Source organism: Lithobates pipiens, unplaced genomic scaffold (assembly GCF_037356315.1).
Source record: "Lithobates pipiens isolate NorthernLeopardFrog02 unplaced genomic scaffold, aLitPip1_a1.2 Scaffold_28, whole genome shotgun sequence".
In the NCBI taxonomy this organism is placed as follows: domain Eukaryota; kingdom Metazoa; phylum Chordata; class Amphibia; order Anura; family Ranidae; genus Lithobates; species Lithobates pipiens.
The window spans coordinates 155,832,605-155,851,487 of NW_027507789.1; the positions used below are offsets into that span (position 1 = coordinate 155,832,605).

The 18,883-nt window shown below is 44.0% G+C and overlaps 1 protein-coding gene across 1 annotated transcript in view; it reads left to right on the forward strand.

Moving 5' to 3' along the window:
• CDK5RAP3 (CDK5 regulatory subunit associated protein 3) overlaps positions 1-18,883 on the forward strand; it is a 52,141-nt gene that overhangs the window by 19,979 nt on the left and 13,279 nt on the right. The window contains exons 5-9 of the mRNA XM_077459747.1: positions 842-890; positions 3,267-3,445; positions 3,567-3,703; positions 14,249-14,399; positions 14,484-14,573. Coding sequence (XP_077315873.1) covers positions 842-890; positions 3,267-3,445; positions 3,567-3,703; positions 14,249-14,399; positions 14,484-14,573 — 606 coding nt within the window. The remainder of the gene's footprint in view (positions 1-841; positions 891-3,266; positions 3,446-3,566; positions 3,704-14,248; positions 14,400-14,483; positions 14,574-18,883) is intronic.

The following is an 18,883-nucleotide window of genomic DNA, read 5'->3' on the forward strand; positions in this document are numbered from 1 at the left end:
ATATACAGCTAAATTTAAAAAAATTATATATATATTTTTTTTACTATTTTGAGACAGTTTATCCTTTAATAAAAAAAATCAGGAGATGTCCATTAACATCAACACCAAATGAAACCAAACTTTCCCTGAAATAATTGTGCTTTGGAATTAACATTTGTTTTACCCTTAGGTGCGAAGGGGTAAAGCCATGGGTGCTCAACCTGTGGCCCTCCAGCTGTTGCGGAACCACAAGTCTCATGAGGCATTGCAAGCTGCTGACAGTTTACACGCATGACTCCCAAAGGCAGAGGCATGGTGGGAATTGTAGTTCTGCAACAGCTGGAGGGATACAGGTTGAGCATCCATGGGTTAAGTTATATGTTGCATCTCCCTACAGTGTTTGAATGCAGCAAACCGATCTATTTATTTTCAATAGGAGCATGCATTAGTACTTGATTTAAAGTTATTTGTTGTTGTGATAGAGTTTTATATTGGTCCTGAGAGATTCCTCCAGATCTGATCTAGGTCTACAATGACGCCAAACTGTGTATATACATTATATCATAGACATAATCAAAGTCATTTGATTGGGGTGTTCAAGACACCACAAAAGATCCAAAGTTGTACCTATTTCATTTTTGAATATATATCTAATGCTTGGCCTACTTTAAGAGGAGTTGGGGGGGGGGTGGGGGGAGGGTGAGCTTTCCTAAAGGTAGGCGGCAGGATCCCCGTTTTACAACCAGCTTGCTTTCACACACATATGAACAATGCTAGACAATGCTAACAATTGTGTTCCCAATTACCGTATTTAGTTTTTGCAGCAATTCATATTTCACAAATTTATTATCTCCCACAACAGGACTGGCAGGAGGTCATATCTTTATACCAGGCTGATAATACATATCTTGGTGAGTGTGAATTGTCAACGCAACTTGATTTATATTGTACACAAACTTTCATAAAATGTTTCCTTTTGTACTCCCTCCTAGATTGTAAGCTCTAACGAGGAAGGCTCTCTGATTCCTCTTGTATTGTAACTGTACTGTCTGCCCTTATGCCGTAAAGCACTACGCAAACTGTAGGCGCTGTAAAAACCCTGTATAATAATAGTATTGCAGTGTCCGATATCAAAAGTAGCTGAAAACTTCTAATTTGTGAATTTGTAAGGCTCCATGCACACTAGCGTTTTTTTTTATAAGCTCAAATGCTAAAAAGCTGACTGATAATAGTTAATTTACAGTACATGAAAAAGAAAAAAAAAACTGCTTGGGAGAAAAAAACTGTTAGGAGCATTTAGGGCCCCTTTCACACTGAGGCGTTTTTCAGGTGCTACAGTGCTTTTTTAGAGCGCCTGAAAAAAGCGTCTCCTTTCATTCCAGTGTGAAAGCCGGAAGGCTTTCACACTGGAGCGGTGCGCTAGCAGGACGGTAAAAAAAATTCCTGCCAGCAGCATCTTTGAAGGAGTATTCACCGCTCCTACCCATTGAAATCAATGGGGCAGCACGGCTATACCGCCGGCAAAGCACCGCTGCAGTGGCGCTTTGCGGGCGGTTTTTAACCCTTGTTCGGCGGCTAGTGGGGGTTAAAACTGCCCGCTATCGGCCGAACCACCACTAAAACTACGGTAAAGCGGCACTAAAAATAGCACCGCTTTACCGCCGACGCCCGCATCGCCCCAGTGTGAAAGGGGCCTTCATTTATTTTTTTTCCTGCCAGGAAAACGCTCCCAAAAACTCTACAAAAAAAAAATATATATATATATATTTTTTTTTTTTCTGCTCACAGACCCTGAAGCTCAAAACATGCTAATAGCCTACAGTAGTGTGCATGGGCACATAGGATAACCCTATTTATTTGGCTTCGCGGATCAGGAAATTTTTTTTTCTAAAAACAGCTTCTCAGAGCTTAAAGCGGTTCTGCACACATTTTTGTATCCTAGTGCTATTGTTTTTCCTAACCTCCACATATTGCACAATGCCCCTTCATTTTTATTTTTATTTCTCCTACCTTTCGTTCTATGCACTTGTTTTCTTCTTCCCCTGCGGCTATGGGCGGGGTTTATGCGGGGATCAGCATCACTTCCGCTGATCCCCGCACTGTCTCCTGGGATCTCGTCCGAGTAATCCCAGGAGTCATTGCGGCTAACACTTGCGAAATCTCGCGAGATTTGGCCGACGTGACGTCATCACACCGGCCACGTTTGGCTTCACATGAGAACGGGGGCGGTAATTTGCTATGTTGGAACGCACGGCGCGAGTGTTTGGAACGCATCGCGCATGCGCAGTACGCAATTTCTGGCGGCAACGTCACTTCCGCAGCATCCTGTGATAGGCAGCAAAATGTGACACTACACCGCCCGTTGTCCTAACATTCTTGAATTACACCGCTCGTAGCTGTAGCTACTGAGCATGCACGGGAACCGGCAAAGCATGCTGGTTCCTAACAAAGGAAGAAAGGCGGAAGTTATTGCTTGTGGGCTTCAAATGCCCACAAGAAAAATGACATCTGCCGAACAATAAGAATAAAAAGCAAACTTTGGACTAAAAACGGACATGCTTCACTGACAAATGCAGGAAAAGTAAGCGGTTTTATTTAAAGAGATACATTTTAAAGCTTAAACATAAAAAATATTTTTTTTTCCTCAGTGCAGAACCACTTTAAAATAAGCCTTGTGTTTTAGGAAATTGACCAATCTTTTTGTTTTCCCAGTATTTCTATACCATTTGTTGTGTTGATATCAGAGTGTTGCAGTGGCTTTGTTTCCCCTTGTCCTCATCATATTGAAGTTTACCCAAAAAAGTTACTGAACTATCACCCTCAGGTGAGATGTAGATGGCCGATACTGCCGGAAGACCAGGTGGTGTTGGAAATGGCTTAAGCGTTTCAACAGAGAACCCTCTTCCTCCAAGTAATGAATTAATTAATTTGACTCAGAGGAAGAGGGCTCTCTGTCGAAACTCTTAAGCCATTTCCAACACCACCTGTTTTTTTGGCAGTATTGGCCATCTACATTTGACCTGTGTTGTGATATGCCTTTATACCACATTTGTATGGGAGTACCACCATTGTTTGTTTTATTTGAAATAACATTTATTTTGGTAATGCGCTAGGTTGGTGTGCCCTTCTCTCGCTATTTAATTTTTGACGTTTCTATGTTTCTGTAGCAGCAAACTAGATGAAGGTTAGCTGGTAAACTTTTGCAGACCTATACAAAAAAAAATAAGTTTTGACTGCGACTTCTCTATCAAACACTATACATGAGGCTCTGTGTTTGTTTGCCATAGCGGAAAGCGGCAGCCTTTTGATGCGCAATGTGAGTTACGAGATCCCAGCTCTGAAGAAGCAGATGGCTCGTTGTCAGCAGCTTGCTTTGGAGAGTGAACGGCGGGCAGAAGAGTGTGTTCAAGGTGCAGCTGAGCAAAGGGAGCAGTATTATAGCAGCTGCAAGCGCTATGGCATCACTGTAAGTGCTCGCAGCCTTTATATTCTCCAGTCTGAGCAACAGCTTTTGTCTGTTTGGAAAGTGTCTACTCTCCGAACTGCTATGATGAAGTTATGTAGGTGACCTTTATTTCTTTGTGCAGGGAGAAGATGTCCGTAAAGAACTTCAGATGCTAGTGCGTGATGTGCCATCATCATTAAGACAGGTTGGAGCAGACGCAGCAGGACTGTTACCTGCAGTTGAGTTATATCAGGCCTGTGTGTCATTTGTGTGTGAAAGGTAAGTAGAAAAGGAGTTCTGTAAACGGCTATCAGGGCTATAGTTATTATAACAGGTTGCTATTCATAAGATCGCATCGTTTTCAGTGTTTCCTGTCCAATTTAAGTCAATCAAAAAATAGAAAAAAAATGAAAACCGTGCATTTAGTCTGTCTGTACTAATTGCAGTGTTGCACTCTGCAAGGCAACACTCTTTTTTTTTTTTTTTTTTTTTTTTTTTATTGCTCCTCCCCCCTTCCACTGAAAGAAACCTTTAAAAAAAAAAAGGGGGGGGGGGGGGGGTTGAATATGTTTGCCTCTTCGGTTCCTTGGTGCCAGGGGCTCACGTCATCATTCTGGCGACGACATCCTGGGGAATGGAGAAATTCCATTAGAAGATGCTGCAGCACAGCTCTGGGATGATCTTCAAAGCAAGATTTGAGGTACTCTACAGTCCTCAAATCTTGCGAAAAGGATGGTTTCACCCTCATCTTGGTGCTGTGGGTGGAAGCCAGGGAAATATCAAAAATAAAAAATGCCCCCCATCCCTCCAAATTGTGATTATAGAAAACAGGGGACAATTCCCACTGTTTCCCCCAGAAAAGAGAAAATTTACTATCTCAGTACCCAAACATTTGCAATGGCATAATAATAAAATTTTTATTTTTATTGATACAAAATATTTAAAAAGAACTTGTATTCACATACTGAGCATAAGAAACAATAACGTTTTTCAAATCACGTTATTGAACTAATAAGAACAATTTATGCTGGTAATGTAATACCCTCAGATGTCAGCTAAGGGCACAAGATTTAATCAATCCTCAGTGTATAATAAATCCTCTACATATTTTGAGGAAAAAAACGCTTCTTTGAGAGGAATAATATAAAGTACCATCTATAACAAAAACATAATGACATGCATAACATATGTAATAATGATGGTGGAGGGGAAATGGTCACTGAGTTGCTTACCCAAGAGGAGGCAGCACCTGGCGCCAGCCAGGTGTTGCCCCCCAAAATGTTGGCATCACATGATTACAATTAAAGTTAATGAGAATCGGGTTGGAGCAATTCATTGTGGGTAAACAAAGTAAAAAGTCCTGTGCAAATGGTGCCACTAAAAAATAAATGTATAAAGAAATATAAATGTATAAAAAAATATAATCTATAAAGTCAATAAATCAAGGTGTACACACCGATGTGTGAAAAATAGGAGAAAAGGCGGGACCAGCTGTTCAAAAATAGATAAATCCAGGCTCTCAGAACTCTCACCTCAAAGATGGAATAATCAGGCAAAGTAAAATAACCCCAGAAGATTCTCCTTAATATTTCTCTATGTAATAACCAAGGAATAATAGATGAAGCCTGTAGTATATCCTTCTGCCACTAGAGGGCCATTTCCAATACTTGAATACAACACTGCAGCTTGTAATTCCGTGGTATAGAGCTTGAAAAAAACACAGAGAGGGGGAGAGGGAGAAAGAGAGGGGGACTCCAATAGTGTAGTAGTTGAATGAATGGACAAATTTATTAAAGCATAAAAAATGGACTCTCACATAAGCAAAAAAAAGGGTAACACAGAGCAGATAAAAATGAAGACCTGGCGTTTTCAGCCAGTCTTACGCTGTTTCCGGTTGTCCTACGGCCACTCCCTATGCGTTACGTCACGTCATGTGACTTCTTCAATGGGGATCCATTGATCCCCAAACAGCGTAAGACTGGCTGAAAACGCCAGGTCTTCATTTTTATCTGCTCTGTGTTACCCTTTTTTTTGCTTATGTGAGAGTCCATTTTTTATGCTTTAATAAATTTGTCCATTCATTCAACTACTACACTATTGGAGTCCCCCTCTCTTTCTCCCTCTCCCCCTCTCTGTGTTTTTTTCAAGCTCTATACCACGGAATTACAAGCTGCAGTGTTGTATTCAAGTATTGGAAATGGCCCTCTAGTGGCAGAAGGATATACTACAGGCTTCATCTATTATTCCTTGGTTATTACATAGAGAAATATTAAGGAGAATCTTCTGGGGTTATTTTACTTTGCCTGATTATTCCATCTTTGAGGTGAGAGTTCTGAGAGCCTGGATTTATCTATTTTTGAACAGCTGGTCCCGCCTTTTCTCCTATTTTTCACTGTTTTCACACATCGGTGTGTACACCTTGATTTATTGACTTTATAGATTATATTTTTTTATACATTTATATTTCTTTATACATTTATTTTTTAGTGGCACCATTTGCGCAGGACTTTTTACTTTGTTTATTCTTATGTGATAGTTGGTGTTAACTATTTTGTCCCGCTGCATTTTTTAGCAACACTTGCACTTTTGTATCACTTTCACTGTGGATTTTGTATTGCTATAATTTTTACTTTTCCATTTTTTGACACGTATTTAGTCATTTTTGCACGTTTGAGCACTTAATAGCGCGAGGGTCCATTTTTCACAATTCATTGTGGGGCTCCTCCCCCTTGCTGAGTGCCCCCTTAGCAAAGTCACTTGCTATGGAGGCACTCATGCAGGCTTGCTCCCCTGTCCATTGATATACAAAGTGTGGTTGGGCATTTGTCGACTTATTTTGTTTATAGCTCAAAAAATAAAAATAGCAGAGGTGATCGAATACCACCAAAAGAAATCTATTTGTGGAGGAAAAAAGGACAAAATTTGTATTTGGATACAGTGTCACGTGCAATTGTCAGTTAAAGTAACGCAGTGCCATATTGCAAAAAAAAGGGCCTGGTCATGAAGGGGGTAAAACCTCCCGGAGGTCATTTGGTTAAGGTAGAAAACCACCTGCCTTCATTACCACTTTAACCACTTAAGGACAGAAAGGATTTGCCCCCTTAATAACCAGGCCATTTTTTGCGATATGGCACTGTGTCGTTTTAACTGACAATTGCGTGGTCGTGCGACGATGTACCCAAATACAATTTATGTCCTTTTTTTTTCCCCACAAATAGAGCTTTCTTTTGGGGATATCTGATCACCTCTTCGGTTTTTATTTTTTGCGCTATAAACAAAAAAGAGCGACAATTTTGAAAAAAAAATAATTTTTTTTTTTTACATATTTTGGGTAAAAAAAATCACAATAAGCGCATATTGATTGGTTTGCACATCACGGCCGCCGGCCACGCTCATTGGCTCCGGTATCACGGGCGGATGCGCCCCCTATAGCTTCTTAAAGCCCCCAACATAAAATGACGGCAATTCACGCAGCCGTGCCAACCTACTGCAGTACAACTGCAGCGGCTGGTCGGCAAGTAGTTAAACTAATATATAAAACAATGTTCTTTTCCTTTTACGCTATCTTCTGTAAACTACAAATTTATGCACCTGCATGTAATAGAGCTAAAGGGAGGAAGACATGTTTGTAGTCCTTTTCTAGGATGACAACCATGGTTCCCTTCATAGGTACAGTAGAGTAGACTCCCGGCCGGATGTAATTGAGGCAGCAGCGTGCCTTCACAGCTCCGCTACTCCGGACCACCATCCGCACCATTTGGACCCGCCATCCGCCCACAAACGATACCATCTGCCAGGGGAAGGTGTGCTGCAGCCAGGGATGCCCTCATCTGCCGCCAGGAAAGGGGCTAGAGCGCGCAGGGACCAGCGGCATTCACACGCGGCAGGAGACACAGCGCTTGGCCCCGCCATCTTGTCTTCCCCACCGCCCTCACAGCGCGCCAAGCATACAGGAGGTTAAAGAGCTGGAGGGAGCTGAGTCATCGCCTGATATTCGGTGGTATTATAGGAGCCCCCAGGAGCGGGGAATCTTTTGACGCGAGTCTGGAGCTCAGGAAGAGAGACGCGCTTATACGCGAGGTTACACCTATTAAAGGGTGACTTTTCACAGTTCCTGGTAATTGATTATGGCACCATGGTGCTCTGTTCAGGGCTATCTCACTTTGGGCTTGTTCCAATCGGGTCCATAATTTTGTGTTCTGGTGACGGTTCCAATCAATCAGTCTGGTCAAATGGGCGGCCTGATAATATTTGTGAAGGTCTGGTACCGCTAAACCTCCGTGATGTTTGGGTCGGGTCAGCTGAAAGTGATTAAGTCTAGGTCTTTTGTGGGCCCAAATAAAGTCCGATAATAAGGCCCTGGTCTGTGCAAAGTAGTGGGAAGGGATTTGGATCCGTAGCGCTTGTATAAGATATAGAAATTTAGGGAGGATGCACATCTTGACGATGTTGCATCTACCCAACCAAGAGTGTAATCCCTTGTGCCACTTTGCAAGCAGGGTGCGTATCGCTAACAGTAATGGGGGGAAGTTCAGGGCGTAAACTTGGGATATTTTAGGAGGAATATGTGTTCCCAGATATTTCAGAGCTGTGCTTGTCCATTTTTAAATTTAAAGTCCTGTTGGAGTGTTGTAAGGAGGCGTGGGGGGAGGCCTATGCTCATCGCTTCAGATTTATGAAAATTAATTTTCATATTAGAGATGTTGCCATAATCTCTGAACTCCTGTAGTAAATTGGGCAGGGAGATCATTGGATTGGTCAGCGAGAATAACATGTCTGCATATGCTGCAGTCTTCTGTTGTGTGTCTCCCAACAGGATTCCCGTAATGTTCGGGTTGGCACGCACAGTGCGCAGGAAAGGTTCCAGCGACAGGGCGAAGAAGAGTGGGGACAGTGGACACCCCTGGCGAGTTCCGTTTTTTAATCTCAAAGGGTTCTGAAAGAACACCATTGACTCGGACACGGGCCGAGGGGCTGGAATAGATGGAGTTAATCCAAGTCATCATCTTGTTGCCAAAGCCCACATGTCTCAAGACAGAGGTCATAAAGCTCCAATCCACCTTGTCGAAGGCCTTCTCCGCGTCCGTGCTCAGAAAAACACAGGGGACTTTAGTATTATTGCCCATATGCAGAAGGTTGAGAACCTTGACCGTATTATCTCGCGCCTCCCTGGTAGGAACAAAGCCAACCTGGTCCAGGTGAATCGGAGACGGGAGAAGGCCTTGTATCCTGGATGACAGTAATTTTGTGAAGATCTTAAGGTTCGTATTGAGCAGTGAGATCGGCCTGTAGCTGCCACACTGCGAGGGGTCCTTCCCATCCTTAGGAATCACCGTGATGTGGGCCATTAGGGATTCTCGTGCGAATGGCGTGGCGGTTCCCAACGGGTTAAAAAATTTAAGCACGAAGTCTCCAAGGGACGGTAGCAACGTTTTATAATATTGGGCCGTGAACCCGTCCGGGCCCGGGGCCCTCCCGAGCTTGACTGCCCCTACCGCCGCTTGTAGCTCCTGCATGGTAATAGACTCTTCTAGGGAGGCACACAGATCTTCTGACAATTTGGGCATAGTTGACTTAGTCAAATAGTTCTCAATGCGAGTATGTGGGGAGGCGGGTGTCTGCAAATTATACAGAGATGCATAGAATGCTTTAAATTCTCCTGCTATCTCGTGGGGGAGGGTGACCTTCCGGTTGTGTTGAGTCACAATGTGGAGGACATAACTCGCAAGTACCTGTTCCTTTAGTGTTTGGGCTAAGATTCTACCACATTTGTTTCTGGACTCGTACGAAATTTGTCTACATTTCTGTAAAGACGCTTTAGCGCGGAATTGCATTAGGTCAGTGATTTTAATGCGTAGAAGCCTAAGTTCTGCTTCACCTGCCGGGGTCTGGGTGTGTTTGTGTCTGGCCTCTACTAAATGTAAGTCGTTAAGTAGAGCCGTCAACTGTGCAGTGCGTCGTCTCTTGGTGTGTGCCCCATGCTTAATGAGTACCCCTCGTATGACGGCCTTGTGTGCCTCCCACACCACTCCGGGGTCACTGTCAGGGGTGTCGTTGATTCTAAAATAACTCTCCAGCTCCCTGACCACGTCTTTAAGTATCTCCTTATCTTGTAGCAGGCTTTCATTTAATTTCCATGTCCGTGATTTGGCTGTGGGGTTATCAGTCAGGGAGTGAGTGAAATGGGGGCATGATCCGACCATGTGATTGGTCCAATTGAGGAGTCTCTAATGGCGTGTAATTGGTCATGAGGGATAAGGAAATAGTCAATCCTGGAGTATTGCTTGTGGGGTGCAGAGTAGAATGTATAATGTCTTTCCGATGGGTGGAGGAGCCTCCACGCATCAATCAACTGTGCCTTGTGTATGGAGCGTGCAACACGGTGCCTAACGCTGGGGGTAATTGAGGAGTGTCCTGAGGAAGTGTCCTCTGCAGGTATCAGTGGAATGTTAAAATCAATTGACCTTTAGTAAACGTCTTTAAGGTATCCAGGGCCCTGGTGATGAATTGGTCTTGATTGGAATTGGGTTGCGTATATATTTGCAATCGTGACCTCCACTCCTCCAATTGTTCCTCTAAGGAACAGGAATCTGCCTTCCTGGTCTATTTTTGTACCTGTGCATTTCCAGGGGACATGGCAGGCAATTAGTATGGACACACCTCTGGACTTAGTAGTCCCATTTGTGGAGTGGTACACCATCGGGTACAGTTTATTCTGTAAAAGGGGTAGGTTCCCTCCTTTAAAGTGGGTCTCCTGGATCAAAGCCAGGTCCACCCTGAGGTGGCGCAAGACTTGCATGAGCATGCGTCTCTTCTCTGGCACATTTAAACCCTGCGCGTTTAGTGAGAGAATGTTCACTGCCTCCGTGGTCCCCGAGTATTACTAGGGGGTAGGGGCTGGGAGTTGGGTGGGGGGGGGGGGTGTATGGGGAAGGCGGGGAGGAAACAGGAGGAAAGTAAGAGGAAATTAGATTAGTCTAAGAAGAAGATATACAATAATTAGCTTATTCTCGTAGGGAGAACAGCACAGAACTAAATTAACAGCACAATAGTGCTAGTACGTTCACCAGTGTAAGACTGGTAATCGAGCGTAGCCCTATGTGGGGTTGTGGAAAGGTATGACCAGCGGGGAGACTACCATCCATCCCCCCCATCCAGACTATAGTAAGTTATGACATATGGACTGGAATGACATCTACGTTTCCAAAATGTACTACATACAACAAATACTGGTTCTTAACATATAACAAATGACAGTATTGATACAGGCAAGGTATGCAAACACTAGGCCGAGCATTTAGAAGAACTAAAGTAACAGCAATACCTCCATTATCTTCCCGAAACGTGAAAATTTAAAGGCTTTTTACCCACTTACAGATCAAGCCGGGACTGAGCAAGTCCAGAGTTGTGGTCTCAATAGACTTTGAGAAGGCCTTCGACTCTGTGGACTGGATGTACATGACCAGAGTGTTGGAGGTTATGGGGTTTGGTCCACAGTTTCGGAGATGGATAGCCATGCTATATGCCCATCCGAAAGCAGCGATTAGACTGGGTTCGGTCACGTTCCATTTTTAAAAAATTTTTTTTGGGGGGGGGTGGGCAGGGGGACGAGACAGGGTTGCCTTCTGTTCCCCTTTCTGTTCTCCCTGGCTCTGGAGCCACTTGCTTTCGCACTACGGTCATCTGGGAACATTGGACATATTAGGGTAGGTTCAATTGACGAGACACTTGCGTTATACGCGGACGACATGTTATTGTTTCTAAACGACCCTGGAGATTCGCTGAAGGTGGCCTTAGGGATCATAGACCATTTTGCTAAGTTTTCAGGACTGAGGGTGAATTGGGGGAAATCCTCCGTTCTGCCTATTGATGCGACAGCCAGAGACAGTGCGGACCCCGGGTTGGCATTACAGTGGGTTGAATCCCTAAAATACCTGGTTGTTCAGGTCACAGCAAACGTTGAGGACTACGTGGCCCTTAACTAACTTCCCTTGATACAGCTTCTCAAAAAGAAAATGCAGGCATACACTAAACTTCCGTTATCCCTTGCAGGCAGGATTAATTTGCTGAAAATGAAATTCCTCCCCGTCGTGTTTTATATTTTCTTAGACATGCGCCAGTTTGGGTCCCAAGGTCATACTTCTGCAAACTTGACAGTATAATTTCATTGTATCTTTGGGCCCCTGGGTCACCCAGAAAGGGCATTAGAGTGCTACAGGAGCCCAGGGAGAGGGGTGGTCTAGCCTTACCTGACTGGCATAAATACTATCTCGCCGGACAGCTGGTGTTCGCACGCAGATGGCTGACAGCAGATGAAGGGGATGCGGCTACAGTGTTGGAGGCGGCTCACTTATGGGCTTATGACAGCCTGCGATTCGCCTTGTTTAGAGGCACAAAATCGGAACTGCCTCTGACACTGTCAATGAAGGCCACTATCAGGGCGTGGGGAGCAGCGGTAAAACTGGCATGCCCTAGCTTTAGGGGGGTAGCCCCATCAACACCCTTATGGATGAACCCGACCATGCCCCACTTTTATAATCTACCGGACCCCATGGTTTGGGCGGTGAAGGGTATCAAAACAATAGGGGACATAACCAGATATGGAGAGTTACTGACTTTTACTCAATTGCAATCAAGACACAACCTACCTAATGGTTAGTTATTCCAGTTTTTACAAGTTAGGCACGCCTTTCAGACACCGTTTAGAGAAATGAGAGTGGAATCCCTGCCTTCAGCCTTGGAGAGGTTGCTGTCAGGGGAGGACCTGGTCAAACCCCTTTCAGCGACGTATAAGGAAATGTTTCAAATTACACCCCAGGCCATTGTAAGATGCAGGGACCGGTGGGCGGAGGAGGTTACAGATATAAAAATAAAGGTACAAATAACAAATCGAAAGGGCAACAGTATCTCGCAAAAGTGAGTACACCCCTCACATTTTTGTAAAATGTTATTATATCTTCATGTGACAACACTGAAGAAATTACACTTTGCTACAATGTAAAGTAGTGAGTGTACAGCTTGTATAACGGTGTAAAGTTGCTTGTCTTCAGCAAACTGTTTTTGGGTTTTCTTGTGCATCATCTTTAGAAGAGGCTTCCTTCTGGGATGACAGCCATGCAGACCAATTTGATAAAGTGTGTGGTGTATGGTATAAGTTAGAGGTCGACCAATATGGGTTTTTCTCTGGCCGATGCCGATACCGATATTTAGAAATCGCCATGGCCGATATATGATGCCGATTTTTTTATTTTTTTATTTATTTATTTATTTTTTTCCCCCCCTTCACTTTTGTGAGACACTATATATCTTAAACTTGCAGATAAAAAGAAAAGGCTAAATTAGGCAGAAGAGAAACATTGGGTTGCAGGTGAGTGTAAAACAGGACAGTGGATGGATCGGTCAAAGTTTAAAGGTGTTTGAAGCAAATGAGGCTTGTAGGAGCGTTTGTTGACTTCTGTCTTGCATTATCTCAGGTTCTGCTTATGGTCTTGGTAAGGTGGTAGATTTCCACAGCATAAGAACAAATGAGCCTGAAATGTTACCACTCTTTTACAACATCACACCATATCTTGTGGTTAGTGATTGACTGGAGCAAACTTTATAATGCAGCAATGATTCCAAACCTATTTTGAGCTATTGAAGCATATTAGCTGAAGAAACGGGAACTGCTTTTGAGAGATTGGCTCGTACCCACATTACTGAAAGGTCTTAGAAAATGCCCTGTAAGACAGTTAGAGCTTTGAAAAGAGATGCAGAATATATTGGAAATTGGGGGAATCTCCCAAAAAAAAAAAAATTATATAATTGAAAGATATGTAAAAAAATAGATGGTATTGCTGCAAATGAAAGTTCAACTGATAAATGTAATGTCAGGAATAGAACCATTTTATATGAATTAAAAGAAATAGTATGACACTGTATGGCCTGTGCTTTAAATACTAAACAGACATAGTTGCTTCCTATATGAGACACAGTAGTTGGGCTTAGATCCCTTTCTGAGTTTAAAAAAATCAAATTCTAAGGTGTCTATGTATAAAGCATTTGTTGCATCTAGTGCCGAAATGCGGTATTGCATTTTGACTAAGGCCGCGTACACACGCGCGGACTGTTCGCCCAACTTTGTCCGCTGAACAGTGTTTCAGCGGACAGTCCGCTCGTGTGTGGGCTTCAGCGGACAGTTTTAGCGGACAGTCTGACGAACAAAGTTTTTCGGAATTTCCGTAAAACTGTCCGCTGAAACTTGGTTTGAGCGGACAGTCCGCTCGTGTGTAGGCTTGTTCGTCAAACTAAGTTCCGCGCATACTCAGAAAGGATTTACACGCCGAAGGTTGCATTGCAGTGTATAGGACGTCGTTTTCTAGTCCCGTCGTACGTGCCGTTCACGTCATCGCGCACGGTTTCAGCGGACTGTTCGTTCATCGTGTGTGGTCAAGTCCGTTCATGCTAATTTTGAGCGGACTGTTTGACGAACAAGGTTGGGCGAACAGTCCGCGCGTGTGTACGCGGCCTAATAGATGTAGCTGACGATATAGTCATTAATCTTAGTCTACAACAGTGTTTCTCAACTCCATTCCTCAAGGCGCCCCAACAGGTGATGTTTTCAGGCTTTTCATTATTTTGCAAAGGTGATTTGATCAGTTTCACTGCCTTAGTAGTTAGCACAGCTGTTTTTTATCTGAGGGAAATCATGAAAACATGATCTGTTGGGGTGCCCTGAGGACTGGCGTTGAGAAACACTGGTCTACACAGGCTTGCTTTGTCTGCCTTTATCTATAACAGGAGTTAAGATGTCCTTAAATGCATATACTTTTTTTTCAATCTCAGTTCTCCTGAGGATGCTCTCCCACTTCTTCGCTATGTGCAGAAGAAGGGAGATACTACAGTTTATGAATGGCTCACTGGACAGGTTCCACAGACTGTAGAAAGACCAGAAGTGAAAGAAATTGAGGACTCGCAGCATGTAGTAGAGGGGGAGGTAAGTGGTTGTATGTTTGGCCTATAAAACGTCATGGATGCTGATACCTTTTGTCCTTTTAAATACTCTCTGTATGCCTTTCAGATTGACTGGGGTGACTTTGGCATAACTACAGAGACTGTGGCTCTGCAGACATCAGAGGAAATAAACTGGGGCATTGTTTCAGAGCCAGAGGTAAGATGCTGTGCTTGGCTTTATGAAGAAATGGGTGCCTGGTGTGTGTGGTTTTTATACTGCCGTTTTTAGCTAGATAAGCCACATGCCCCATGTCACTTTCAGATTGTTCAGAGTAAATAAAAAAATTGACCTCTGCTATAGAACCATCTGTATAACACACATAGTGGGTCCTACCTACCTAATGTAAAAACATAATACCTTTTTATAAAGACAGTATGGCTTTTTTATTATTATTATTAGAAATAATATTGAGTTCAGTAAGGTATAGCAGCCATCATTTTTATTCCATTTATTCCAACATCTGAAACCTTTTAACTGGCTGGTAATGGTGTACTATTGCACATTGTCACAGCATTTTGCATTGCCTTATTCAATAAACCCTGATGTGTCCTGAAATTCTGTAATGTTTTGTTCACCTTTTGGTCTACTTGGTTTAAAGTAAATCCGCGCGTCCCAATTGAAATGAAGAGGAATGCCTTTGAAGGGATTAGCAGAACATCTGTGCATCCTGGTGCGGGTAAACACAGCTCTCACATGGGTGTAAGTTGTAGTACGCCTGTGTGAACGAGGCCTTAAGGTTTACATTCACTTTTAATCCTTTCATGACAATTTAGTAATTGATGCTTAGAAGCCCAGGCCAAATTTAGCAGTTTTAATTTGTTGGTTAAAGTGACACTAAACGTTTCTAGTGTTTTTTATTTTATTTTTTTATTTCTTTTAACTAAACATTTCATACTTCCCCCGCTGTATGCAATGGTTTTGCACAGAGCAGCCCCGATCCTCCTCTCATCTGTTCCCCCACCGGTGCTCCAGGCCCCTCCATCCTGCCTAGCGCCAAGTTGCTTGCTATGGGGGCACCCGAGCAGGCTCACTCCCAAGCCCTGTCCCATGTGTCCATTCACACACGGCACGGCTCTGCCCCGCCTCCGCCCCGCCTCCGCCCCGCTCTCTCCTCATTGGCTCACTGGCTGTGATTGCCAGTAGCAGGAGCCAATTGCTACCACAGCAGTCTCAGCCAACGAGGAGGGAGAGCCGAGGCTCTTGTGCACATTTTTATGGGGGCTAGGGGCACTGCTTCACAGGTTTTTTAATCTTCAAGCCTTTACAACCACTTTAACTTGACTATAAATCTGTAGGACATATTTATAAAGCAGTCAACGTAGCATTCACCAAACATTTTAATGCAGGTGAATCAATTAAGGTTGAATATTTGTTTATTATTATTAAGGTTCAGTTAGACTCGAGTTCCCGGGATGATATGCTCCAACTAACCCTTAGAGACTTAGGCATGGGTGGATAGGCCTTACTATGCCTCCACTCTGGGCCTATGGTCCTCATAATTGCATACTGGGGTCATATACTGGCATAATTTACCCTATGGGGTGTGCCCCCCCTGGGATCCTTCTACCTTCATTAACAACAATTTCAGATCCCAATCATCACACTATATAGCTTCCCCGAGTTGCCGCAGGGAACAACTTATCAGGTGGTAGCACTATGAGCTTGACACCTGTTGGAGCATGGATAACCTCCCGATGAAGCGGTAAAAGTCAGCGAAACTAGTCGAGGAAACTGATATCTGTGATCAACAATTGTATTGTGACTACTCACTGATGATATACATGTATACTGCGCTTATGTTTTTAATATGTAAATGATGATTTGTTTTTTGACATCAATAAAATCATCTGTATTTTTCATTATTATTACTTTGTTATATTATTCATTGTACTGTTCTTATTGTACCGCAATAGTCCAAACTGCCTCCATTTCTGGTAACCTGGTTGGGGATCAGGCTACCAACCTCTACACTATTTGATTTCTGGATGATGGTACAAAATCCTATAATCTTATCCCTATTTTCTACCATTAGAGGTCACATTTAATGTTTCTCAAGGTTCAGTTAACATTGAACACAGTAAGAAATAAGAGAGGGGTGGGGGTACAGAATGGAGAAAGTTAGGGGGAGGGAACAAGGTGGGAAATGCAATGCATACATACCATCTTTTATGCACATTAAGACGTTGTACAGATACTTGTCCAGTCAGGACTTTCATCAAGGCGATACATATGAGACCCCCCCACGCAGTGTCCTCTATCTACGGTCACTGCCTTGAATAATTGCTCCCAGGACAAGTTTTCAAACCTAGGAAGGTATAAGACGAGTATGGGGTAGGACAACTGGATGCATGATATAGCAAGCCAAGGGTGGTGGGTGGGGGAGGGAGGTACTCATCAGTAAAGGTCACGTAACATTATAGTGATTACATTCTATTATGAATCATTTGCAGGACCCCCAGAGATAGGGGTTTGTGTCGTTCTGCCTTTTGGCATACTACAGTTGTAGGGTCTCCCTCTCACGCAGCTATGCTGTTGAGAAAGAGGACCGATGAAGAATGATGGAGCCAAGGATACCATAGAGAGGTGTATCATTTTGTTTTGCCTGTAATTCTTGCATGAGCATAATATTGTTCATGGTTTCTGCCCACCTCGTAATTGGAGGTATGGTATCTGTCTTCCAGAATAATGCAGGTGAATCAATAAATAACGCATAAAACGGCGTTTGGGTCCCCTCCAAAATCCATACCAGACCCTTATCCAAGCACACATGCCAGCAGGTCAGGAAAGGGGTGGGGCCGAGCGAGCACACCCCCCCCCCCCCAAACCGTACCAGACCGCATGCCCTCAACATGGGGGGGGTGGGTGCTTTGGGGCATCTCTTCTCATCTCTCTGGCTCTTCTGCCTCCTCCGCTGGGGTCTTCTGCCTCTGTCGGTTCTTCTCCCCTCTCTGGCTCTTCTCCACTGATGTCTTCTAGCCCTGTCTCTGGTTCTTCTCCTTCTGTCCGCTGTCTTCTGCCTCTGCCGGGTCGTTTCGCTGTCTTTTCCCTCCGTTTTTCTTCCGATGTTGACTAGACGCTCACTCCTGCTCTAATGCTGGGTGCATGGTGTGCCACTACTTATATTGGCATGGTGCGGGTCACCAGATGCCCGCCCCTTATAACATCACTGCCCCATCATGCCCCCGGTGGTGACGTCATATTGGACGGGGTCTCCGGTGACCCCGCCCCATGCCGAAATGAGTAGAGGCACCCCGCGCACCCAGCATTAGAGCGGGAGAGATCGTTGAATCAACATTGGAAGAATAGAGGGCGAGAAGATGGCTGAGAAGACCCAGCAGAGGCAGAAGACAGTGGACAGAGGGAGAAAAACTGAAGAGGGCAGACATCAGCGGAGAGGGGAGGAGGAGGCGTCAGAAGACTCAGAGGGGTGAAAAGATTGGAAGAGACGACGGAGCTACCTTAATAAATTACTTAAAATATGTGTAATGTGTTTTATTTTTGCCATATTTTGTGATTGGGTAGGGGTACTTTGTACTCCATACTCATTCACATAGGGTGGGGGGCTGGAATCTAGGGTTTGATAAGGATTTTGGGGGGGGGGGGCGACTCTGTTTTTCGGCGTGGGGGTTCCCCTGAAAATCCATACCAGATTGAAGGGCCTGGTATGCTCTTGGAAGGGGGTACCCATACCGTTTTTGTTTTTTTTAACATTTTGTGTGGAGTTCCCCTAAAGATTCATTCCAGACACAGTGTCTGGTATTGTCAGGGATCAAAATCAGATCCCTGTTCATTGAAGTCGGACGCATGTCGAACTTCAAGTCGCAGGGCAAAGTCGGATCCAAAGTGGTATGACTGTCGTGTCCTACCAGTGTGAACCCGGCCTCGAGGATAAGTTTGCTTTTAAAAAAAATAAAAAAATGCACATTTTTTTTTTTTGCAGGTAAAAAAAATGCATTAATTATTTTTTGTAGTAGGAGCCTGTAAAGCATTGCAACAGGGATCAGTAGATTGCTGATGCCATGCAGGTCTCCTGCACAGTCAGTATATTGACTTACCATTACATCCCGTATGGGTAAACCGATACTCACTGACCGGAAGACTATGAACTACCACAGCGCTGTGATAGTTCATTGAGAACTACAAGCCGACAGCTGCTAAGGATGTCGGGGCGTGTTCTTTAGTCAGACACAGCTGTGCATATGAATGATGTGGCGGAGCTTTATTTTCACATAGCTAGTATGGGGGGGAACTACGGGGGAGCAATGGGCGGTGGCTGCAGCACTGGGACCACTAAAGTTGGGAGAAACTTAACATATTCCCAAAGGTAGACTTATCCTTTAATGTTTGCAGGCAAGTTAGTCACATTTATGCCTGATTCACACCTATGCAGGTTGTTTGCATATTCCAGGTGCATTTTTGCATTTTTTAAATCTATGGAACCAAAAACCGGAAAAAAGTCCCTTGCC